The following is a 21,111-nucleotide window of genomic DNA, read 5'->3' on the forward strand; positions in this document are numbered from 1 at the left end:
CTTTATCATAGCATCGAGGGTCTCATTAGTTTTCGTGAGGCTCTCCTCAAGTTTATTGCAAGCCCTCAAACTTGCATTTTTTAGCTCTATATCCTCCATTTCTGTCATGTTTTTTTGTCTCCGCATTTTTTATGCTTTCTTGGTGCGCCCCCTTGTGGTCTTTGTGCGCAGTCTTGTTCTAGTTGAGCCTTGATTGTTGTAGTTAATACTAGAGGGATTTGACCACCAGGCTGACTGGCTGTGAGAATCAGCTGTGTCTGCAATGGGAAAACTTCTGTCCTCTGGAGAGGTGCTAATCTAGCCTTTGCCTGAGGCTATCCGGCAAATGGCTCTGCGCAGGGCTTGGGCGGGTCGGGTCGCAGGGGATCAACAGGGCGGGCGAAGGGAGCAGTTATGGCTGCTCTCAGTCCCGTTCCCAGAGGCTCTGCTTCTCAGAACCCCAGGAACCGCTGCAAACCTCGGAGAGAAAGCTGCCCTCACGTTCCAACTGATGCCAGACAATCCCGCTTCTCCCATTTGAGTCTGAGTCCCTAGAGACTCGCCCGGATCTGGAGCTCAGAGTCTGAGACTCCCTCCTGATTGAAAACGACAATCTTGCCCTCAGCCACCAGCCCACTTTGCGCGCGCACCTCCGCACCTTTATATTTTCCACACTGCGCCTCCTCTGAGCCTCGGTATGATGTTGTCTTTCCTTCTAGTTGAAGAGTCTCTCCTCAGCCAGCCTTCCTGTGGTTCTGGGTGATGTCCATTCTGTCTTTTAGTTGTATTTTTGAAGTGGTTGTTTGCGGCAGCAATCTCCGGTGTTTACCTATGCCGCCATCTTGGTCTCTCGAAATCTTGAAGAATCTTCATATTGTTTCCCAAAGTAGCTGTACCAATTTCCAATCCCACTAGCAGTGAATAAGGATTCCCTTTCCTCTATATCTTCACCAGTATTTATTTGTTGATTTTTTTATTATAGCCATTCTGATAGCCATCTTGATGTTGAACATTTTTTCATATGTCTGTTGGCCATCTGTATGTCCTCTTTGGAGAAATGTCTACTCAGGACCTATACCCATTTTATAATTGGATTTTTTTGGTGTTAAATTGCACGAGTTCCTTATATACTTTGGATATTAACCCCTTATCGAATTTTCATTGGAAAATCTCTCTTCCATTCAGTAGGTTGTCTTTTGTTTTGTTGATGGTTTCCTTTGTTGTGCAAAAATTTTTTAGTTTGATGTAATCCCATTTGCTTATTTGTGCTTTTGTTTCCTTTGGAGGGAAGGAGACATATCCAAAAAGATACTGCTAAGACCAACGTAAAAGAGTTACTGCCTATGTTTTCTTCTAGGAGTTTTATGGTTTCAGGTCTTATATTTAAGCCTTTAACCGATTTTGAGTTTATTTTTGTATATGGTGTAAGAAAATGGTCCACTTTCTTTTTTTTTTTTTTTTAACATGGATCTGTCCAGTTTCCCAACACCACTTATTGAAGAGCCTGTGTTTACCCCATTGTATATCTTTACCTCTTTTGTCTTAGATTAACTGACCATATGGATTTTTTTCTGAGTTCTTGTTCCATGAAAAGGTTGTATATACAACATGGCCCCCAAATGCCAAAGGAGCCAAGAGACCAAAGAATGAGGCAGAGAAGTCCAGCTTGTTGGTTAATGAGTTTAATAGGAAATTTACTTACAGAAATGCAGTCCTGGGTAGCAGCAAGTCTTTCATATCTCCATGTCTTTTACCCCCTAGACCACCCATTTTTATTCCCACTCAGATATGAACTCATGAGCTAGGAAAGGAATATGTAGGTGATCAAGGGAAACAGAGAGTGGATAGTGGGAGGCTCTGGCACCAAGGTGAGCTAAGAGTTAGATAACTTCAGGGGCGTCTTGGCCCAGAGGAAGCATCAATGGAAATTCCATGATTAACCCAAAGCCTCTGTACACATTCCAGAGTCCACCCAGGGGATGTGGAGGGGTTCAAAGAAACTGGTTCATTCACTCAGAAATTAAGCTGGTGGATTAGCTTCAAGGTGGCGTCAGTTCTGTCAGCATAGCTCTGTAGTCTATTCCATTGATCTATATGTCTGTTTTTATTCCAATACCATACTGGATATGTTTTGATTATTGTAGCTTTATAATACCGTTTGGAATTGGGGAGCATGATACCTCCCAAGTTCTTTCTCAAGTTTTCTTTGCCTATACAGGGTCTTTTGTGGTTCTATGTACATTTTAAGATTAGTTGTTCTAGTTATGAGAAGAATGCCATTGGTATTTTAATAGGCATCTATACTTTGCTTTAGGTAATAAAAATATTTTGATATTAATCCTTCCTATCCATGAGCATGGTATATCCTTCCATTTATATGTATCCTCTTCAATTTCTTTTTCAATATCTTATGTCTTTCATCTCTTTGATTAAACTTATTCCTAGGTATTTTATAATTTTTGATGCAGTTGTAAATGGGATTTTTTCTTAATTTCTTCTTCTGATCATTGGTGTTGATGTATAAAATGTAACTGATTTCTGAATATTAATTTTGTATCCTGTTTTACTAAATTTATTAGTCCTAATAGTTTATTGGTGGAGTCTGTCCTATATATAGAATCATCTTGTCTGCAAATTATGACAGTTTTACTTTTCCCTTTCCAATTTGGATACTATTTACTTACTTACTTATTTGTTGTCTGATTGCTGTGGCTAGTACATCCAAAACTATGTTAAAAAGAAGTGGTGATAGTGGGTATGCCTGGTTTGTTCCTGGCCTTAGAGAAGCTTTCAGTTTTTCAATATTGAATATATTAGCTGAGTTTGTCATATATAGCCTTTATTCTGTTGAGGTATGTTCCTTCTATAACTACCTTATTAAGAGTTTTTATCATAAAAGGATTTTGAATTATGTCACAAGTTTTTTTCTGCATCTATTAAGATGATTATATAATTTCTATCCTTGACTTTATTGATTTGATGTATCATGTTAATTGATTTATGTCAGATATTGAACCATCCTGTGTCCCTGGAATAAATTCCACTTGGTCATGGTATATAATCCTTTTAATTTATTGTTAAATCCAGTTTGCTAATATTTTGTTAAGAATTTATGCATCCATGTTCATCAAGAATATTGGCCTGTAATTTTCTTTTATCATAATGCCTTGGTCTGGTTTTAGAATCAGGGTAATAACTGGCCTCATAAAATGAGTTTGGTAGCCTTAGCACTCTTCAAGTTTTTGGAATAGTTTAGGAAGAATATAAATTAAGTCTTCTTTGAATATTTGGTAAAATTTACCTGTGAAGCCATCTGGTCCAAGACTTTTGTTTGTTGAGAGTTTTGTGTGTGCGTTTCATTTTCACTGATTCAATTCCATTAGTGGCTGTTGGTTTTTTCAGATTCTCTGTTTCTTCCTGAATCAATTTTGGCAGATTGTATGTGTTTAGGAATTCATTCATGTCCATTTCTTATTGTCCTATTTGTTGGCATAACATTGTTCAAAGTATTTTCTTATCTTTTGTATTTCTGTGGTGTCAGTTGTCGTTTCTTCTCTTTCATTTCTGAGTATATTTGGGCCCCCTCTCTTTTTTTCATATTGAGTGTGGCTCAAGGTTTATCAATTTTGTTTCTCTTTTCAAAGAACTAGCTCTTGGTTTTATTGATCCTTTCTATTTTTTTTTTAAGACTCTATCTTCACTTTTATATTTATTCCTTCCTTATACTCACTTTGGGCTTTGTTGTTCTACTTTTAGTTCCTTTAAGGTTAGATTGTTTGAGTTTTTTGTTATTTCTTGAGGTAGGCCTGCTATGACTTTTCCTCTTAAATTATTTTGGCTGTGTCCCATAGATTTTGAGTCATTGTGTTTTTGTTCTCATTTGTCTCAGGGTGTCTTTTGATTTCTTCCTTGATCTCATTATTAACACATTCATTGTTTAGTAGCATGTTTTTTTAGCTTCCACATTGTGTGTTTACTAATTTTCTGAAAAATTGATTTCTAGTTTTATATGATTATGATCAGAGAATATGCTTGATATCATTTCAATCTTCTTTACTGAGATTTGTTTTCTGTCCTAATATGTGGTCTAACCTGGATAATGTTCCATGTGCACTTGAAAAGAATATATACTCTGCTGCTTTGTGTGAAATGCTCTAAAAATATCAATTAAATTCATCTGGTCTAGTGTGTCATTTAAGGCTGCTCTTTCCTTGTTGATTTTCTATCTGGAAGATCTATCCATTGATGTCAATGTGGTGTTAAAGTCCCCTACTATTATTGTCAGTCCCTTCCTTTATGTCTATCAATATGTGCTTTATATATTTAGGTGCTCCTACATTGTGTGCATAAATGTTTACAAGAGTTATATCCTCTTATTGATGTCTTTATCGTTATGAAATGCTCTTCGTTGTCTCAGAGCAGCTCTTGGTTACATCTTGGTCTCCAGCAGCTCTCTATCTCACTCAGTCACAATCCCTGCTGGTTTCCACAGCCATTTTTGTGGGGACTGCTCTTTCTGGCATAGAGTTGTGGTCTAGGGAGACAGGTCTGGGACTGGGAAGCCTTGCTCCTCTCGGGGGATCTCCACAGCTGAGATATACCTCCTGCTTCTTAGCCACCACACCATAGGTATGGGACCTGTTTCATGTCTCTGCCCCTCCCACCAGTCTTTACATAGCCTCTTCCTTATATCCTTTGTTACAGAAATTCTGTTCAGCTAGTATTTAGGTAGTTCTCAATGGTGTTCTATAATTTAGTTGTAATTTTGATGTGGTCATTGGAGGAGACAACACCGCATTTACCTACTCCACCAACTTCACCAGAAATTATTTATTTATCTTTAACTTTTACTACAATATGTCTTGGTGTAATTTTGGATTCATCTATTTGGTCCTCTCCATGCTTCCTGGACCTGGATGCCCGTTTCCTTCCCCAGGTTAGAAAAGTTTCCAGCAATTATTTCTTCAAATCAACTTCCTGCTCCTTTATCTTTCTTCTCCTTCTGGGAATCCCTATAAATGCAAGTGTTTGTGTGCTGGATGTTGTCCCAGAGCTTCCTTAAATTATCATTTTTTTAAAAAGAAAAAAAAAGTACTTATATTTTGCTGATTTAATTGGTTGATATCCATTAGTCTGTCTTCCAGGTCACTGATTCTTTTATCTGTATTAGCTAATCTGTTGTTGATTCCTTCTAGAGTATTTTTCATTTCAGTTACTGCATTCTTTAGGTCTGCTTGGTTCTTTATTAACTCTGTTGTTCTCAATAAATTCCTCTATTCCACTCTCAAGTTTGGTGAGCATTCTCATAATCCTTTAAGTCTTTGTCAGGAAAATTATTTCCATTTCATTAGGGTTTCCCTGCCCCCACTCCTCCTGCCCTGGGGATTTTTCCTTTTTTTCACTTGAGAACTATTCTTCTATCTTCTCATTTTGTTTGACTTCCTATGTTTATTTCTGTCACTCAAACAAAATAGCTATCTTTCCCAGTCTTGAAAAACTGGCCTTGTGTAGAAGTGATCTCTGTATGTCAGTAGTTTTGACAGGCAGGTTGGAGCCAAGAGGGGGCCTATGCAACTGGTGCACCAGCCTATTGGGCTGCAGTTCCTCCAGGTGGGGAGATCTGGTGCATGTAATAATGTATTGATCCTGCTTGTTCCCTTTGTTCAGAGACAAATGTTTGGACAATGTGGCTGGGAATGCACTGTGGCAGTCTTACAGGGCTGCTGTACCTGGAGAGAGCTCCTGCTCACTCTATGAAAGTAGAGAGGAAGTAAGCAATGATGCTCACCAGCACTTCGGATAATGGAAATTTTCCACAGATCCTGGAGAACTACATCTTCCCAGTCTTCTCTATCAGGCATCTCTCATTTGTTGTTAAGTGATCTTGTGTAGAAGCAACATCTGTGTGGACTGTGTGCCAGGTAGTTATGGCAGGCTGGTTGCAGCCAGCCAGATGCTTACTGTGCATGGGTGTTGGCTTGCCCAGCTGGAGCAGCTCTGGGCAGGGAGACCAGGTGCATGTGGTGACACCTGGTTGATCCTGCTTGCTCCCTGTTTGGGCCAAATGGATTCTGAGCAGTGTGGTTGGGAACGTGCTACAGCTATCTTGCAGGTACTCCAGAGCATCTGGATAGAGTTCCTGCTCACTCTACCAAGGTGGAGGAGGATGTCAACAATGGCGCTCACCAGCTCCTCCAATCCTGTAGAGCTCCAGTGGTTACCCAGCCTTCTCTACTCGGTTTCTTAATTCATTTTTTGGTGCAGAAGGTGTTCAATCAGCCTTCAGTTGCCTCAGGAGGAATTGCTCTCTATATAGGTGTACATTTCAAGTACTCGTGAGAGGGAGCAAGTTCAGTGTCCTCCTATGCCACCACCATCTTGTACCTGTCCCAGTTGTCACTCTTAAATGAGAATCAACTTGTTACTCCTCTTCTTAAAATTCTTCACTTGGAATCATATTTTTCAAACGAAATGCAGACTCCTTAGCAGGAACCCCAACTTCATTTCTCAATAGGTTTTCTCCCTATTCCTAAACTCAACAGTCTATTTTCCCCCAAAGCCATACTCCTCTGCCTGAGAAATCCTTTTAGATCCTTTGCTTGGTAAAATCCTACTCATCTTTCAAAAAACTGCTTGGCTTCTCTCCCCTAGGAAGACTTCCTCCACACCTCCTCTCCTATGAGCTAACTTGTCGCTGCACTCACCACATTATTTTATTTTACTGGCTTGTCTTTTCCACTAGATCATGAGGACAGGGGCAAATCTAGGATTCTATTATATCCTCTAGTAGCCAGGTCAGAGGCCTGACACAGAGTAGACACCCAATAAATGTTTTAATGAATAGTAAATACAGCCATCTATAAATCTCACTTTCTTTCAATTGAAAAATATCCAATCTCTCTAAAACCTTTCCAAAATCAGACCATTGTGTTCCCCCTTTGACCACATTTATAGCCAGAATGATGACTCTGAAAGACTGTAACATCTGGGTCATATCCTTGATAACATTTCAGAGTTAGGAGCTAAATGCATCATTTATGAAATCAGGAAGGAAGCCACCATTAGTAGAGCACCTATGTGCTGCCATTGTACACTAAGTATGTGCTATACATTATTTCAGTCTTGACAATTCATGGTAAGTCTTTTTAGCTTTTTTGGTAAAGAACCTGAGGCTTAGGAATTTGCCCAAAGTCACACAGCTAGCAAGTAAGGAAGCCAAACTAATACAATGTGCAAGATCAGGACTAAATTTTCTTCTAAATGAACTAAAAAAGTGAGTTTGGCTGGAACTAAGATTTCCCACAGGGCTGAAAAAATGATGAAGGCAGCAAATAACTTGTCCATCTCAGACTATGGGTATGCAATTTTTAACAATATAAACTAAAAAACAGCCTTGTTCCTGTTCAGTTTAAATAACTGCACACTGTTGCCATCCTGTCAAATAACAGACTCATCAGACATTCAGTTTGAACTATTTTAAAACAACTTCTCAAATTTATTGAACTCATGGGATAATATGGTAGAGTTTTGTGTAAAGAAAAAAAAAAAGCCACCACTTACTAAATCTTGCAGACAGCTCAGAGGTTAGGCAGCATATTGGACATAGTAATCACAGGATCACTATCACAGAATCTGCATTTTCCTTTTAACCAGCACCAGAGGTTTCCAATTCTAAGTTTAGTTTACTACAGATCTCAGCATAACAACAACAACAACAAAAAGACTGAGTTGATTTTTTCTTTACTTCAATTTAGAAAAATGACCAGAGGCAATGACAAAAATATCCATTTAAACGGGATCCCTCTCTAGAAATTTTTTGTAAAGGTCCAGGCTTTTCCTCTTTTTCTCCATCCTTCTGGATTTAAAAAAGAAGAGGTTGGAATATGTCATCCTTTACTCAGCTTGCTACACAAAGCCTCTGCCTTTACAAGTCCTAGATGTAATGCCAGGACTCATCCCCCAAACCCCTGGGCTTAATCAAGTCCATGGGTGCCTGGCTAGAGAGCCCTCGGTGACTCCTGCTCAAGAAACTGCTCTTAATCCAAAGTCCCTCACAAATACTGACTTTTAAACAGTAGATGGCTGACTGATCACTTAGGACACACACCAGGCCAAGATGGAAAGAAGTCAGACATCCCTTGTCTCTTCGCAGTGAATCACACCAGCAGCCAAGCCTGTGCTTCCTGCCCAGAGCCCACTGCAGCCACTGCCACACCACCTCCATCCACTGAGCTCACTGTGCAGCCAGAATGGAAGCTGTTAAAAGTTATCACTGCAATAGATGACTTTCCTTAAGTAACAAATGAAAATATTTTATTTAATAGCAGTTTAGTCCTACTAACAACTCAGTCTCTCCATCTCTTTTTGGGGAACCTGGTCTTTTAGGCAAATGGGAGGGTTAAAAATACAGAGGAGCAACATCTGTATAATGTGTGCTTTTATCTCTTCCTCATGACCTTAGGAAATTCTTGTTTCTGAACATTCAGTTTCCTCAAGAAGAAATTTTACTTAACTGTTACATACTGCATGTGGGAAGGGAGAGAGGGGAGGAGACAAAAATCACAAGAACAGTGTAAAGTGCGCGCTGTGTCAGCAACAGGACACGTCCTCTTATGCTGTCAATGCTGACTCCAAGTCATTTCTGGTGGAGTTGAATACATCGTTACATTTCTATTTGCGCTCCGCCTGAGGCTTTGCCCTAACCACTAATTGCGAATGAAGGTCTAGAGAGCTTTTGTGAAAGGGGTAAAACACAAGTAGTGAGCTGGTATGCAGCCAGGTGTCAGTGTACTTTATAATGGAGGAAAAGAGGATTACAGGGAGATTTCTGTTTCAGCCTCAGTCCAACCACGATTTAAAAGACTTACAGAACACGGCTTCACACAGAACTGTGTTAGTGGGGAAGGGATGATAAGGGGAGTGGTAAACATCCAGTAAAATTCAGGGATTAAAAAAATACCCACACAAGTCCATGGAATACAAAGGAACACAGAGGAATACTCCCTGAGCCGTAAGTGCATCAGGGCACAAGGTAGGTCGGGTGCAGTGGATTAGCCACTAAATGGCTTCAGTGATAATGATAATTCTGAAACCTGTTCCAATTTTTTTTTTTTTTTGAGAAATTCTTCTCCTGGACAGGTCAAAGATTGTGCTTTCAAAATGTCATTAGAAGGTAACAGCTTTTTAAATATTCTTTTGCCTCTTGCTTCCAGGTGATTTCTTTTTGGTTAAAAGCCAGTAGTATAAACCTTTCAAGATGGAAGAACAGTCTTCTGACATAGGTGAGGTGAGGCGCTGGATGAACTTACACAGTAAGTGAGAGTCTGTATGTCTTGGTCTTCTCCCTGACCATCCACATCTCTGACCTACAGAGACAGCAGTTCATTTCCTCTGGAAGAAGCCAGTAATGGACACTTGTCTATTGGCTTTGCCCAGAGCAGCAGTCCCTTTCTTGGGGCCCTTTCGTTCCTCTTTGGGTTCTTTTTTCACAGTCATTGCTGGGGGTCTGTGTATGGAAGATGTCTTCATCTTAAGTTCTTCTTCACTATCTGTGCAGGATTCACTCTCGAAGACTTTTTCAGTCACTGGTAGAATAAGGGGAAAAAAATGAAACATGAGTGGGCTGAGTCATTTAGAATACTATTCTATCAAAAGAATGAGAAGTCTTGTTCACCCAGATCCCCTCGGACACTCTGATCAAGGAAGGTGTGCTCATCTACTACCAAAGTTTCCTCCCACTGGGAGATCAGATCCAGCCTCAGGTAGCAAGTATGTGGCATCTTGAGATCACAGTTTCTAGTTGGGGTTCAGAATCAATACCTTCCCTTATTCCCTCACTGCTATGTCCCATATCTTTATTTATTTAAATATATTTTTATTGATTTTAGAGAGGAAGGGAGAGAGAGAGAAACATCAATGAGAGAGATCATTGATTGGCTGCTTCCTGCACATCCCCCACTGGGGATCAAGCCCACAACCCAGACATGTGCCCTGACCATGAATCAAATGGCAACCTCCTGGTTCATAGGCCTACTTTCAACCACTGAGCCAGACGGGGCTGTCCCAGGCCTTTATCATTTGACTGCCCCAATCCTGCTTTTGGGTCTTGCTTAATTTCCTGAGCTCTAAGTGGTGCTTGCCTATTTCCACTGATCATTTTCCTGGTCTTAATCTCTGCTCTATTTGCCAGTTTTGATCCTGTCTAGTCAGGCTCACCGCCATGGACTCTCTGACTAGCTCTATCCTGATGTCACTCATTCTCTGCACATCCTAAGTACAGAGAATTGGAGATTAGTTCAACTGTTCAGTTCTTGGTTTTGAATGACTACTAATTAACCCAAGATTTACGTGGTCTAAGTTTACATCATAAAGAGAACTGTCCCAAGCAAATTCTATCAGGTGACAAACTTGATGGTTTTTTACAGAGAGGAAGGGAGAGGGATAGAGAGTTAGAAACATCGATGAGAGAGAAACATCTACCAGCCACCTCCTGCACATCTCCTACTGGGGATGTGCCCGCAACCAAGGTACATGCCCTTGACCGGAATCGAACCTGGGACCTTTCAGTCCACAGGCCGACGCTCTATCCACTGAGCCAAACCGGTTAGGGCGAAACTTGATAGTTTTAAGGAAGGACCATGATACAATGAGAACCATAGTTACAATTCTCTTACTCCCTATCAGCCAAAGGCATATTTTACTTTTCCCCCTGCCAATAAAACTCAATGAAACCTGCCTAATGAAAAGCATTATACTAGTGAACAAACATAATAAGAAAGCCCCAAAGGGCACAGACCATGTCACAGAACTGATGAGGTGTCTCTCTAATATTATTGCAATGTATATACCAATACAAGAAACAGAACAATGCCACCTTCCTGTGACTTTAGAGAGCTGAAGCAGCTGTATAACCAATGTCATCTAAATTCTTCCTCAGCCTTCCTGGTTGCAGCAAATGATGGTAGAAAAACATCTTTTCTTAGCTGAATAGGATAACCCAATATACATAATAAAAGCTCAGGTGATTAAAGTGAAAGGTATTTTTTCCCATGTAAGAACAATGATAGTTTTAAGCTTGTAATTACTGATCATTTCTAATAAAATATATTAGTCACATTGTTCTACAGGCATAAGCATTGGAATCAACATATCTATGTTCTAATTCCTAGTCTGCCATTTATACAATTTCAAACTTCAACGTGCATCAGAATCACCGGGAGGGCTGTTAAAACAGAGGCTGCTGGACTCTGTTTCCAGAGTTTCACATTCAGTAGGTCTGGGGACCTCGTCTTGAGAGTCACTTCCCTTTCCTTCCATTAAGTGGGAATAACCCTGCCTCAGAACGTACAGATGCACGTAGTAATTATTGGTAAGCATCCTTCAGTGCTATTTTCTCCCTCGCAGTGGGCTATGCTGGTGGTCAACTGGCTACTCCTTCACTTTATTCCCTCTGATGTCATTAAGGTTGCATAATTAACAGTCCCTTCCCCAAGAGTTGCCAGGATTTGTCATTACTTTCAAGAGCCCAGAATTTACTTTGCTGACTCCTGCCAACTTAGAGGCTAAAAACACTGATAAGCGTTAAATATGTATTAAGTGTTCTCTGGCCTTCCTACTCAACTTTGTTCCACAGACAAGAGGGCATTAGAAACTCCCATGAGCTCATTAGAAATGCAGAATCTCAGGTTCTACTGAACCAGAATCTGAATTTTAGCAAGGTTTCAAGTCATGCATCTACTCAAAGTTTGAGAAATGTTGCTCTAAAATACTTAGGGAATTTCCTTGATATACCTATTAGTTCAGCAATTACAATCCCATAACACCATCCCCATCTTGTATGCAACTTCAAAAGCATTATGTAACTCGACTACTGGAACAAAATTAAAAGCTGTTATTTACTCAGTATCTCAAAGTCTGAAGAGCATCTATACAGAGAAAAGAAACAACTTACTAATTGCTCCTTCATAAGCTATATTCTGTATTCAAATGGCAGCATGTCTACAATATTAAACTCCAGCATCAATTAGCTCATTTCATTACTTATTAATGAAACCACTGGTTGTCTCATTGCCAATTTTGCACAAGAGATTGCTTGGGGGTGGGGGTTAAAAACCAGTCAGGGCAGCACACACAGTATACCTTATGAGCTAAAAGGAACATTTTCTATACTCAAAGCTGTAGCTACTTCAAACTACAGGACAAAAGGGATTTTAAGTTAAAAATACAGGATCTTTATTTTAGCTGAATAACAGGCCATTTTTCTCAGATACCATTTAAAAAGTCCCGGTTTGAAAAAAATAAAATAATAAAAAGGCCCATTTTGCATAGGTTAAACATCAGAATTCTTTTCAATCAACTGCTTTGCTTTAGAAATTCACCTTGTCCAGAAGTCCACCACAAACTTATCAGTCCCTGCAGCAAACCCACAGACCAACCCTGATCAAGCACAGGACAGGGCAGGCCACTGTGCCGATACATCTGAAACAGTCTGAGCAGAGAGAGGAAAGCAGAACTCCTTTGTTGGTAACAGAAGCCAAGATTCATTAGGTTGAACTTGGACTAAAAACCTTAAAAAAACAAACACCAAAAACAAACAAACAAAAAACACCAAACTGCTATGTGAGCATAGTTTTCATTGTTGCATCCAAGGCTCTTAAAGGTCTTGTCTGGAGACAGGACTGCAAAAAGGTCCACATCCCATACCTGGCCAAAACTTGAGTACAGTTTTTTAACAAAACACAATAGGTAATTAGCCCCAAATTCCCAATGAACACTCACAAAGACTTGACATTTTTATTTTTGGAGTAGAAGGAGAAAAAAACTAGCACTGATGCTTTTGTCCTCTTATAGTTAAAAGAAATTTAACAGAAAATACATATATTACCACCAACAGTCAAACTAAGAGGCTTCAAAATGCACTATTAGAAGGCTCAAAACAAAAAAGACTACTACTCAAAGTTCAGAATTCATAGGCTCACAATAAATCTGGCACTGCAAAGACAGAATTTCCACATGTAAGGAATTTTATTCCCCAATCACATGCTACAATTAAAATGTCAGAGGTCTTTTCAAAGGAATGGGAGGTGGGACACAATGAAACCTGGTTCACAATTTATGTCTTCACTAGTTTTAACAACCACAATGCCTAGGAAAAATTGATTCTTCAGCCAATCAATATTTTTGAGACAAAAATTTGAACAAGAAAAGGAAAGTAAAAAAAGGAAAAAATACTTCTCTAGGAGAACCAAGCTGTGGGAGGTGCCACAGAAGAGAAGAAACAATAATTATGGGCTAATCCAACTAACAACAGGTTTAAGAGGCTCACCCATAACTCTTTCAAGTATAGAAATATAGTACTAGGATCTGAGCATCCCATCAGGCCAAATCCTAAAAGCCCCACAGAAGTCTGGTTCAATTGTGGAAAAGGTACAACAAGCTAAAACATGGCCGAAGGATAAGCCAATGACTCAAAGCCTGAATTCTTTTCTTAAAATTGAAGTACACCAATGTATATTGTAAAATGATAACCACTGTAGGTTTAGTTAGTAGGTAGCATCCATTATCTCATATAGGTAAACAAAAAGAGAAAGCAAAAGTTTTTTCTTTGTGAAGAAAACTCTTCAGGTACATTCTTTACTTTCATATACATCATACAACAGTGTTAACAGTATCATCACACTGTACATACATTCCTAGTACTTACTTATCCTGTAAGTAGAAGTTTGTACCTTTGACCACCTTTTTCCTATTCCCCCTGCTTCTGGAAACCACAAATCTGATTGCTTTGTCTATGAGTTATTTTTTTAGGTTCCACATGTAAAAGATCATACAGTATTTGTCTTTCTCTGTCTGATTTATGGTTAGCACAATACCCTCAAGGTCCATCCATGTTGTCACACATGGCAGGATTTCTTCATGTTTTTTTAATATACATATTTTTAATGATTTCAGAGAGGAAGGGAGAGACAGAAACATCAATGATGAATCATTGATCAGCTCCCTCCTACACACCCTGTGCTGGGGATGGAGCCCACAACCCTTGACTGTTCAGTCCACAGGCTGACGCTCTATCCACTGAGCCAAACAAGCTAGGGCTTCAAGTTTTTTATATGGCTGAATAATATTCTGTACACACACACACACCCAACTTCTTTCTTCATTCATTCATTCATTCATTCATTCATTCATTCATCCATCTGTCAATGGATACTTAGGTTGTTTCAAAGCCTCAATTCTGTTCCCCTCTAGGCCTCCATAAAAGCACATCCTTTTACCCAGCGTGGCTTACAAATAGGAAATATTAAGGAAGTGAATTGGAAGAGTCAAACCTCTATGAAAAACAAATGGAACAAAATACCAAAGACTCATGACACTCTCTTCAGTCTAATCATCTGTAGAAGCTTCTTTTCCACTGTTCAAATGTATAAAACGACCATTCTATAAAAACCAATGTTTCTCAACATCAATGATAACATCTTAAGCTGGTATTGTAATTTCCATCTCGAAAGTGTTTTTAGATATATTACCTCACCTGAATCTTCACAATAACCCACATATAGGCAAAATGGAAAATTTACCTCCATTCCATAGGTCAAGAAATTCCCCACCAGAGGTGATAACTTTCATCCAAGATCTCAAAGCTTATTTTTATAGTGTATGGTCCAGACAAGACCAGGTGTTCTACCTTTAGTTGTAGTGGTCTCATACCATGCTATTCCAAGTGTGGGTCACAGACAGGCAGCACCACCGGGGGTGAGTCACATGCACACTCAAGTTTGAGGCACGCTGCTCTATGAAGGATCATGGTGCCTCTCTGTGGTAATAACTACCTCTGAATTTAAACCCAAAATTTTTCTTACCTATGCAGCCTTCCTCATCCACAAAGGTTTTAGATTTCATCACCCGCTTTCGTTTTCTTTTGTTTTCTCCACTTAAGCTCTGAAAGATCAGAGGTTATAACATTAAGGTGACCGATAAAACTACAAAGAAAAATAGAAGTTTAATTTATAACAAGCAACCTCCAATACTCCATGATGGTAAGCTGAACGAGGAATTCTACACATTTCCTGTTAGAGGACCAGTCCTACCACACAGACAAGTTATGGTCATTGTATGTGCAGGCTTGATGTTTCATTGTTCATGAGAAGAAAAGTAACATATTGAGCAAAAATCTGAGTTCATTCAGCAACATACTTTTGTTGAGCAGTGCAGGCTCCATGGGTTAAAAGACCAATAGGACAAGAACCTTAATGAAGACAGACAGGAAAACAGACCATTTTGATAAAGGCATTACTGGAGGGCCGAGGCAGGTATGGGAGCACACAGGGAAGGCCCCTAAACAGACCAGAGATTTCCACGACATCTGCCCCTGCTGTAGATACTTGCTATTTCAGCCTTGACACTGCAACATAGGCCTGTCTAATTTAGTCTCACACTGGTATTTTACTTTCCTTTATCTCCACTGGACTTTAATCCCATATGCTCTTCAGCTAATGAAGAAATCAATGCAAAATTTAAATGACAGTCTTAATACAATGAATTCAGGAAAAATCATAGACATAAAGGAAAAAGAAACTTGTCAGCACCCATCTTCTCAACTCTTCATTATTTACACTAACAGACACAGACAAGATGCAGCTAGACATCACTCAAAACTACATTTCCCCATTTGTTGCCGGCTTTTCTCATCCAGCCCTTTTCCGGAAGAGTAACCAACATGCATAAGCTGTTTGTTCTCTCTTTCACACACTTTGCTCTGATGCAGGCAAGACCTCATTTTGCACAATTCCAACGGGAGTTGGGTAGCACAGCAGCCCTGATGCTGGAGGTCATGGAAAACAAAGAGCTCCCTCTGAAACTTTGACCTACAGCTGAAATCTCATGTCAAGTGAGAAGACATATTACCCTGTCTTCTTACAACCTATAGGAGAGAATGAGACAAGAGCCATCTACTGGCACTTGTGAAGTATACAGCAGAGAACAGATTTAACATAGCAGTTTTAGGCCCTTGGGTGAAAAAGAACACATGGAAAGGTAGCCATCCCAGGAAAGCTGTACCTTGACAGAAGGAGGCTCTGGCTCAGTCTTCGTCGCTGGTTCAGGAGGTGGAGATGCAGGAGGAGGTGGGGATGGTGACTCAGCTTCATAAACCCCAGGGGAATCAGGTAGGACTGAAATTATGAAACAAGCTTCGGTAAGAGAACTACAGGCACTATCTGGTACATCGCCTTCTCCACTGGCTCAGTTTCCATATCCAGCAAAGGGCATTTTGCAGGCAGTAATTCATGACAACCAAGGACTCTGCAGTTACATATCTCTACACAAATATATCCTTAAAAAATACATATTAATTTTATACAAAGAAAATTAGAGAATCAAGAATCATTAGAGCTGGAATGTACCTTAGAGATGATCTTAGCTAAATCTTATTTTACAGATATGTCAGGTATGAAGTTGTTTTATAAATATCCGCTGATCACCTCCTATGAGTCTTGTATATCACATTGTTTCACTTTATCCTCACAACAATCCTGAGACAAATATTATTCACACATTAGAACTGAGTAAACAGAGGTTCAGAGAGGTTAGTTGGACAAGGTCACGAGCTTACAACTGAGGCAGAAGGTTTTAAAGCAAGTCCATCTGATTTCTCAACCTTACCACTCCAACTATCCCACGCTGCCTCACCATTCAGGACCAGACATTTTCTCTTAAGATCAAGTACGTGGAGATCATCTCAGATCATACCCAATGTCCCATGCCAGAGTCTTTGTGACTGGTCTGAGGATTCTTTGCAATCATTTGAGATGTTAGACTGAAACTTTCCAGCTGATGTTAAGAGCATAAACTTAGGGGTGGAGGAGGGGGGTCATCTTTGAAATGATTACAATTAGAGCTCTAACAACTAAGACCTGCTTATTATGCTGTATGGCAGGCGTGGGGAACATCTGACCCACGGGCTATATAAGGCCTGCGAAATTATTTGGTCTGGCCCCGCCAAGGTAATAGGGGTGAGTTAATTAAATGTTTGACCCAATATAGCAGGCTAATTTTTAAAGTTGATAATTTTATATGGCCCACAAATTATGTTATAAATATCCAACTGGTCCTTGGCAAAAAAAAAAAAAGTGCCCCACCCCTGCTGTATAGGAACTATTTCTAGTGATGGCCCCACTAACGAGGCCGGATTTGCTATATTAAGAACACTTTTCTGAAAGAAACATTGCTAAAGAAGTGATATCACCGAGAGGAGAGCGCCACCAGGAGGATCCCATCATTTCCAAATAGTTCCAGAAATAGTGGTCTTAGAAGGCCCATGAGAGGGGAAGTGAAAATCCTCAGCTGACCTATTGCTTAATCACCACAAAGAAACTGCTGGTCAAGCGACTGGGTAGCTGCTTAGCCACACCTGCTCTCTGAAGCTCCTGGCTGTATTCAAATTCTTAGCACAAGTCTTGGATCTGAAATCCTCCCAACTGATTAGCTCAGTGTTAAAAATTATGACTGTGGAGGGTCCAAGGCCAAATGACCTAAAGAGGTGAAGCAGAACAAGAGCCAGAACAAAACAATAAATACACACTTCAAGTATGAAATGGGCCCCCAAACTTTATAGGCTCTGGGACACAAGAGAGACATAAAAAGAAAGTGGTCCAGCTATCAATCCAGCTCTGGGAGGCTAGAACCTGATGGGTGCTCAAGCAAGCAAAAGCAAAGTTAAACCACAGAACCAAGCACCCATTTTTTTCCTGACCTATAACTATTAAGAAAGCTGTGTCCCAATGTGTTAGAGTGGTAGGAGAAAAGTTTATGCAGTAAGGAAGCCAAAGAAAAGGAATTCTGAGTACCCACAGTAATAAACTCAGGAGTACTTACTCTATTTACAGTTCTGTTAAGTACCTGACTTAAGCAAGGAAAACACTTAATGCTAGTGGCACCTTCTAAGACCCCTTTTTCACTTCAATGTATGAAACTGTTCATCTAGATTCCCCCTCCAGACTCTAAGCTCCATAGAGGTATAGGTACCATGATTTCACTGGCACTGAACACACAGTAACAATAACTTCTTATTTTTAAATAAAGAAAAACAATTATTTTCTGAACTAAATCTGAGATGAGGGGCTTCTCTGTCAAGGAAGATTCAGCATATACCTCCCTCTTCACTCACCCCAGAGAAAAACATTATAATGATAAAGGAATGAAATGTAAATACCCCACCCCACGCTAGGGAAGAGAACAAAAGAGAAGCCAAGCACTCTTAATGAGTAAGAAATTTCAACAAATCCCTGGAAGACAGAAGGCAGATGGCTGACAGAAGGTTAAAAAAAGAAGCACCAACCAGTTAGATGAGTCGGAAGATGTTACTATCTATTATAAAACTTCCGTTTTATCTGATTTTTGAAATTGTATTAAGGTATTTAAAAAAATTTTTAATGAAAATATTTTAAGGAAGAAATTATAGGGAAAACAACTAAAATTTTCTGGACTTTACAATCATTTATTCTCATAATAACCCCACAAAGTCATTATTAAACTGAGGTTTCATCCAAAGACATTAAAACAAAACAAAACAGAAACAACAAACAAACATGCCCTAGCTGGTTTGGCTCAGTAGATAGAGCGTCAATTGTGAATTTGGTTAACACTTCTATTATAAAGAAAGGGCGAATAGCGATATTAAAATATTTTTTCTAATTAATTTCCTTTCAATGTGCACGAATTCGTGCACCAGGCCACTAGTCAATGATGAGAGAGAATCACCGATTGGTCACCTCCTGCACACCCCACACTGAGTATCAAGCCCGCAGCCCAGGCATATAGCCTGACTGGGAATCCAACCGTGACCTCCTGGCTCCTAGGTCGACACTCAACCATTGAGCCACACAGGCCAGGCTGAGTTTATTCTTGTATTATTCATTAATTATTGTATTATTTTCTATACAAACAATTGTAAACCTACTTTTGCCCCACCCTGTATAACTGTAAAAAATATGCAGTTTTTCAGTAGCGAGACATCACTTACAGTGCTCTCAACAAAAGAAAGCATCCTTTATTGAAAGCAGAACAAGACTGTAGCAAAACAAATTTTAGGGATCCAGCAAGGTAACCACTGTTGATCAGAATTTTCTGGCAGAGACTGGTAATTAGAATTCCTGGAAATCATAGCTTCCTAGGAAATTTTTTTTACTACCGATCTTAGTCTTCCAAAAGGGGTCATTTGCTTAACATTCTCCATAAGCAGTCTGGAAGGACTGAAAATGTTTAGCAAAGACAACATATTGGTTAAAACTATTTCTTCCTAGCAATGTAGTTCTTAATGTTACTTCTTTCTGGGTTCAGCCTTCTCTTACTTTATGAAGAGAGTAATTGTTAAAAGCGCTGACTGCCAGGGAGAGAAGAAAGGAATAGCCTCTTAAGTAGAGAGTTAAGGAAATGAAGGTGAGAACTTTCTGAGAGAAGGCAGGATGACTATATTACTTATTACTACTGTTAATTACTGAGCACCTCAACAGGAAAAGTGGAGGGAGAAGAAGAAAACCTCGTCTGTGTCAAGCACTCTCCTGGCACTTTTTTTTTCCTTTCTTTTTTTTTTTTTTTAATGTTTTTTGATTTTTTAGAGAGGAAGGGAGAGAGTTAGAGATAGAAACATCAATGAGAAACATCATTGATCAGCTGCCTTCTGCATGCTCCCTACTGGGAATCTAGTCCCGCAACCCGGGCACGTGCCCTGACAGGGACTCGACCAGGGGATCTCTTGGTTCCTGAGTCAACGCTCAACCGCTGAGCCACACCTGTCAGGCTCTCCGGCACTTTTGACACATTATCTTATTTGATGTTCATAAAAAGCCTACACAGTTTCTAATAATATCTCCATTGTAGAGCTGAGAAAACAAGGAATTGAAGTTGATAATCTGTCTAAAGTAGTGGTTCTCAACCTTCCTAATGCTGCGACCCTTTAATATAGTTCCTCATGTTGTGGTGACCCCCAACCAAAAAATTATTTTCGTTGCTACTTCATAACTATAATTTTGCTACTGTAAACAATATGTAATTATATATGTGTTTTTCGATGGTCTTAGGCGACCCTTGTGAAAGGGTCATTGGACCCCCAAAGGGGTCACGACTCACAGGTTGAGAAACCGCTGCTCTAAAGAGTCACACAGTAAGTGGTGGAGGTAAGATTTAAATGCAGACTGTCTGACTCCAAAGTCCCTGCCAGCAAGTCCACTCCTGCTGCTTATGTGCTAACTTTGAGCTCAAAACAGCATACTAAATGGCACATATTCAGTGTAACAGAAATAAAACAAGAATAGGTTAGAGACTGTGGAAAGGTTTAAAATAAAATCCCACTGGCTTTGAGACAAAGAAATTTAGAAGTAAATTGGCCATGGTTTATAAATTTAGTCAGATGCCAAAAATTATTTTTGCCAGAGTAAAAATCTGAGAGCCTCTGCTTTACATCATCTGTTACTATAGGTTGTCCATTTCTATCACATTTCTTCTCACTCATTTCCAAACTAAATAACCCCACTCGTATTTCAAATCACCCATGGGTATAATTGTTGTGGGCTAAGGGTCAGAATCACAGAGATTATTTCAAAAGTATGTAATGAGTGCTCAATCAACCACAGTAATTCTTTGACTTAGAAGCTGACTCCTTTACTAATACTAGAGTATCTAGTTTCCCTTTCTAATATACATTAGGCTCATGGCTTCAAAGACTTTTCCAGAATCTTCCCCAAGTTATTTTCCTGGTTGAAAATAGGGAAGACTGTTCCAATTAACATATATCCCTAAGTTACTTCCAAATTATTTTCCCATGTGTCTGCAGAGAGTTGCCTCTATTTTCTCAATTCTTAACTGGTCAGAATGTTCCTTGATGGTTGTTTCATCAACACACTTGGGAGTGTTCCTTTAAGTAGTCGTGGTCAAAGCATTTTGATAAATGTCACAGAATGAGTATCTAGCAACTGCCCCTCTGGGATGCCCACAATGCATTCTCCCTACCCATTCCAAGGATTCATTAAAAACCATGGCTCTGTTGGGCACTGTACCTCTCACTTACATAAACTTGAACATGGAAGCATGACTTGGGAGGATCTAAATCCATGGAAGAGTCAAAAGATGTACCTCCTG

General features: G+C 39.6%; 1 protein-coding gene across 2 annotated transcripts in view; it reads right to left on the reverse strand.

Annotated features, from left to right (window-relative positions):
- Positions 1–7,448: 7,448 nt before the first annotated feature.
- The window catches only part of POLD3 (polymerase (DNA-directed), delta 3, accessory subunit), a 59,139-nt gene continuing 45,476 nt past the window's right edge, over positions 7,449–21,111 (reverse strand). For both annotated transcript variants that reach the window (XM_014540420.1, XM_005867073.2), the window contains exons 10-12: positions 16,036–16,148; positions 14,838–14,916; positions 7,449–9,563 (exon numbers count right to left, since the gene is read on the reverse strand). In XM_014540420.1, the coding sequence (XP_014395906.1) occupies positions 9,361–9,563; positions 14,838–14,916; positions 16,036–16,148 (395 nt within the window). In that variant the 3' untranslated portion in view covers positions 7,449–9,360. The remainder of the gene's footprint in view (positions 9,564–14,837; positions 14,917–16,035; positions 16,149–21,111) is intronic.

Source organism: Myotis brandtii, unplaced genomic scaffold, assembly GCF_000412655.1.
Source record: "Myotis brandtii unplaced genomic scaffold, ASM41265v1 scaffold244, whole genome shotgun sequence".
Lineage (NCBI taxonomy): Eukaryota > Metazoa > Chordata > Mammalia > Chiroptera > Vespertilionidae > Myotis > Myotis brandtii.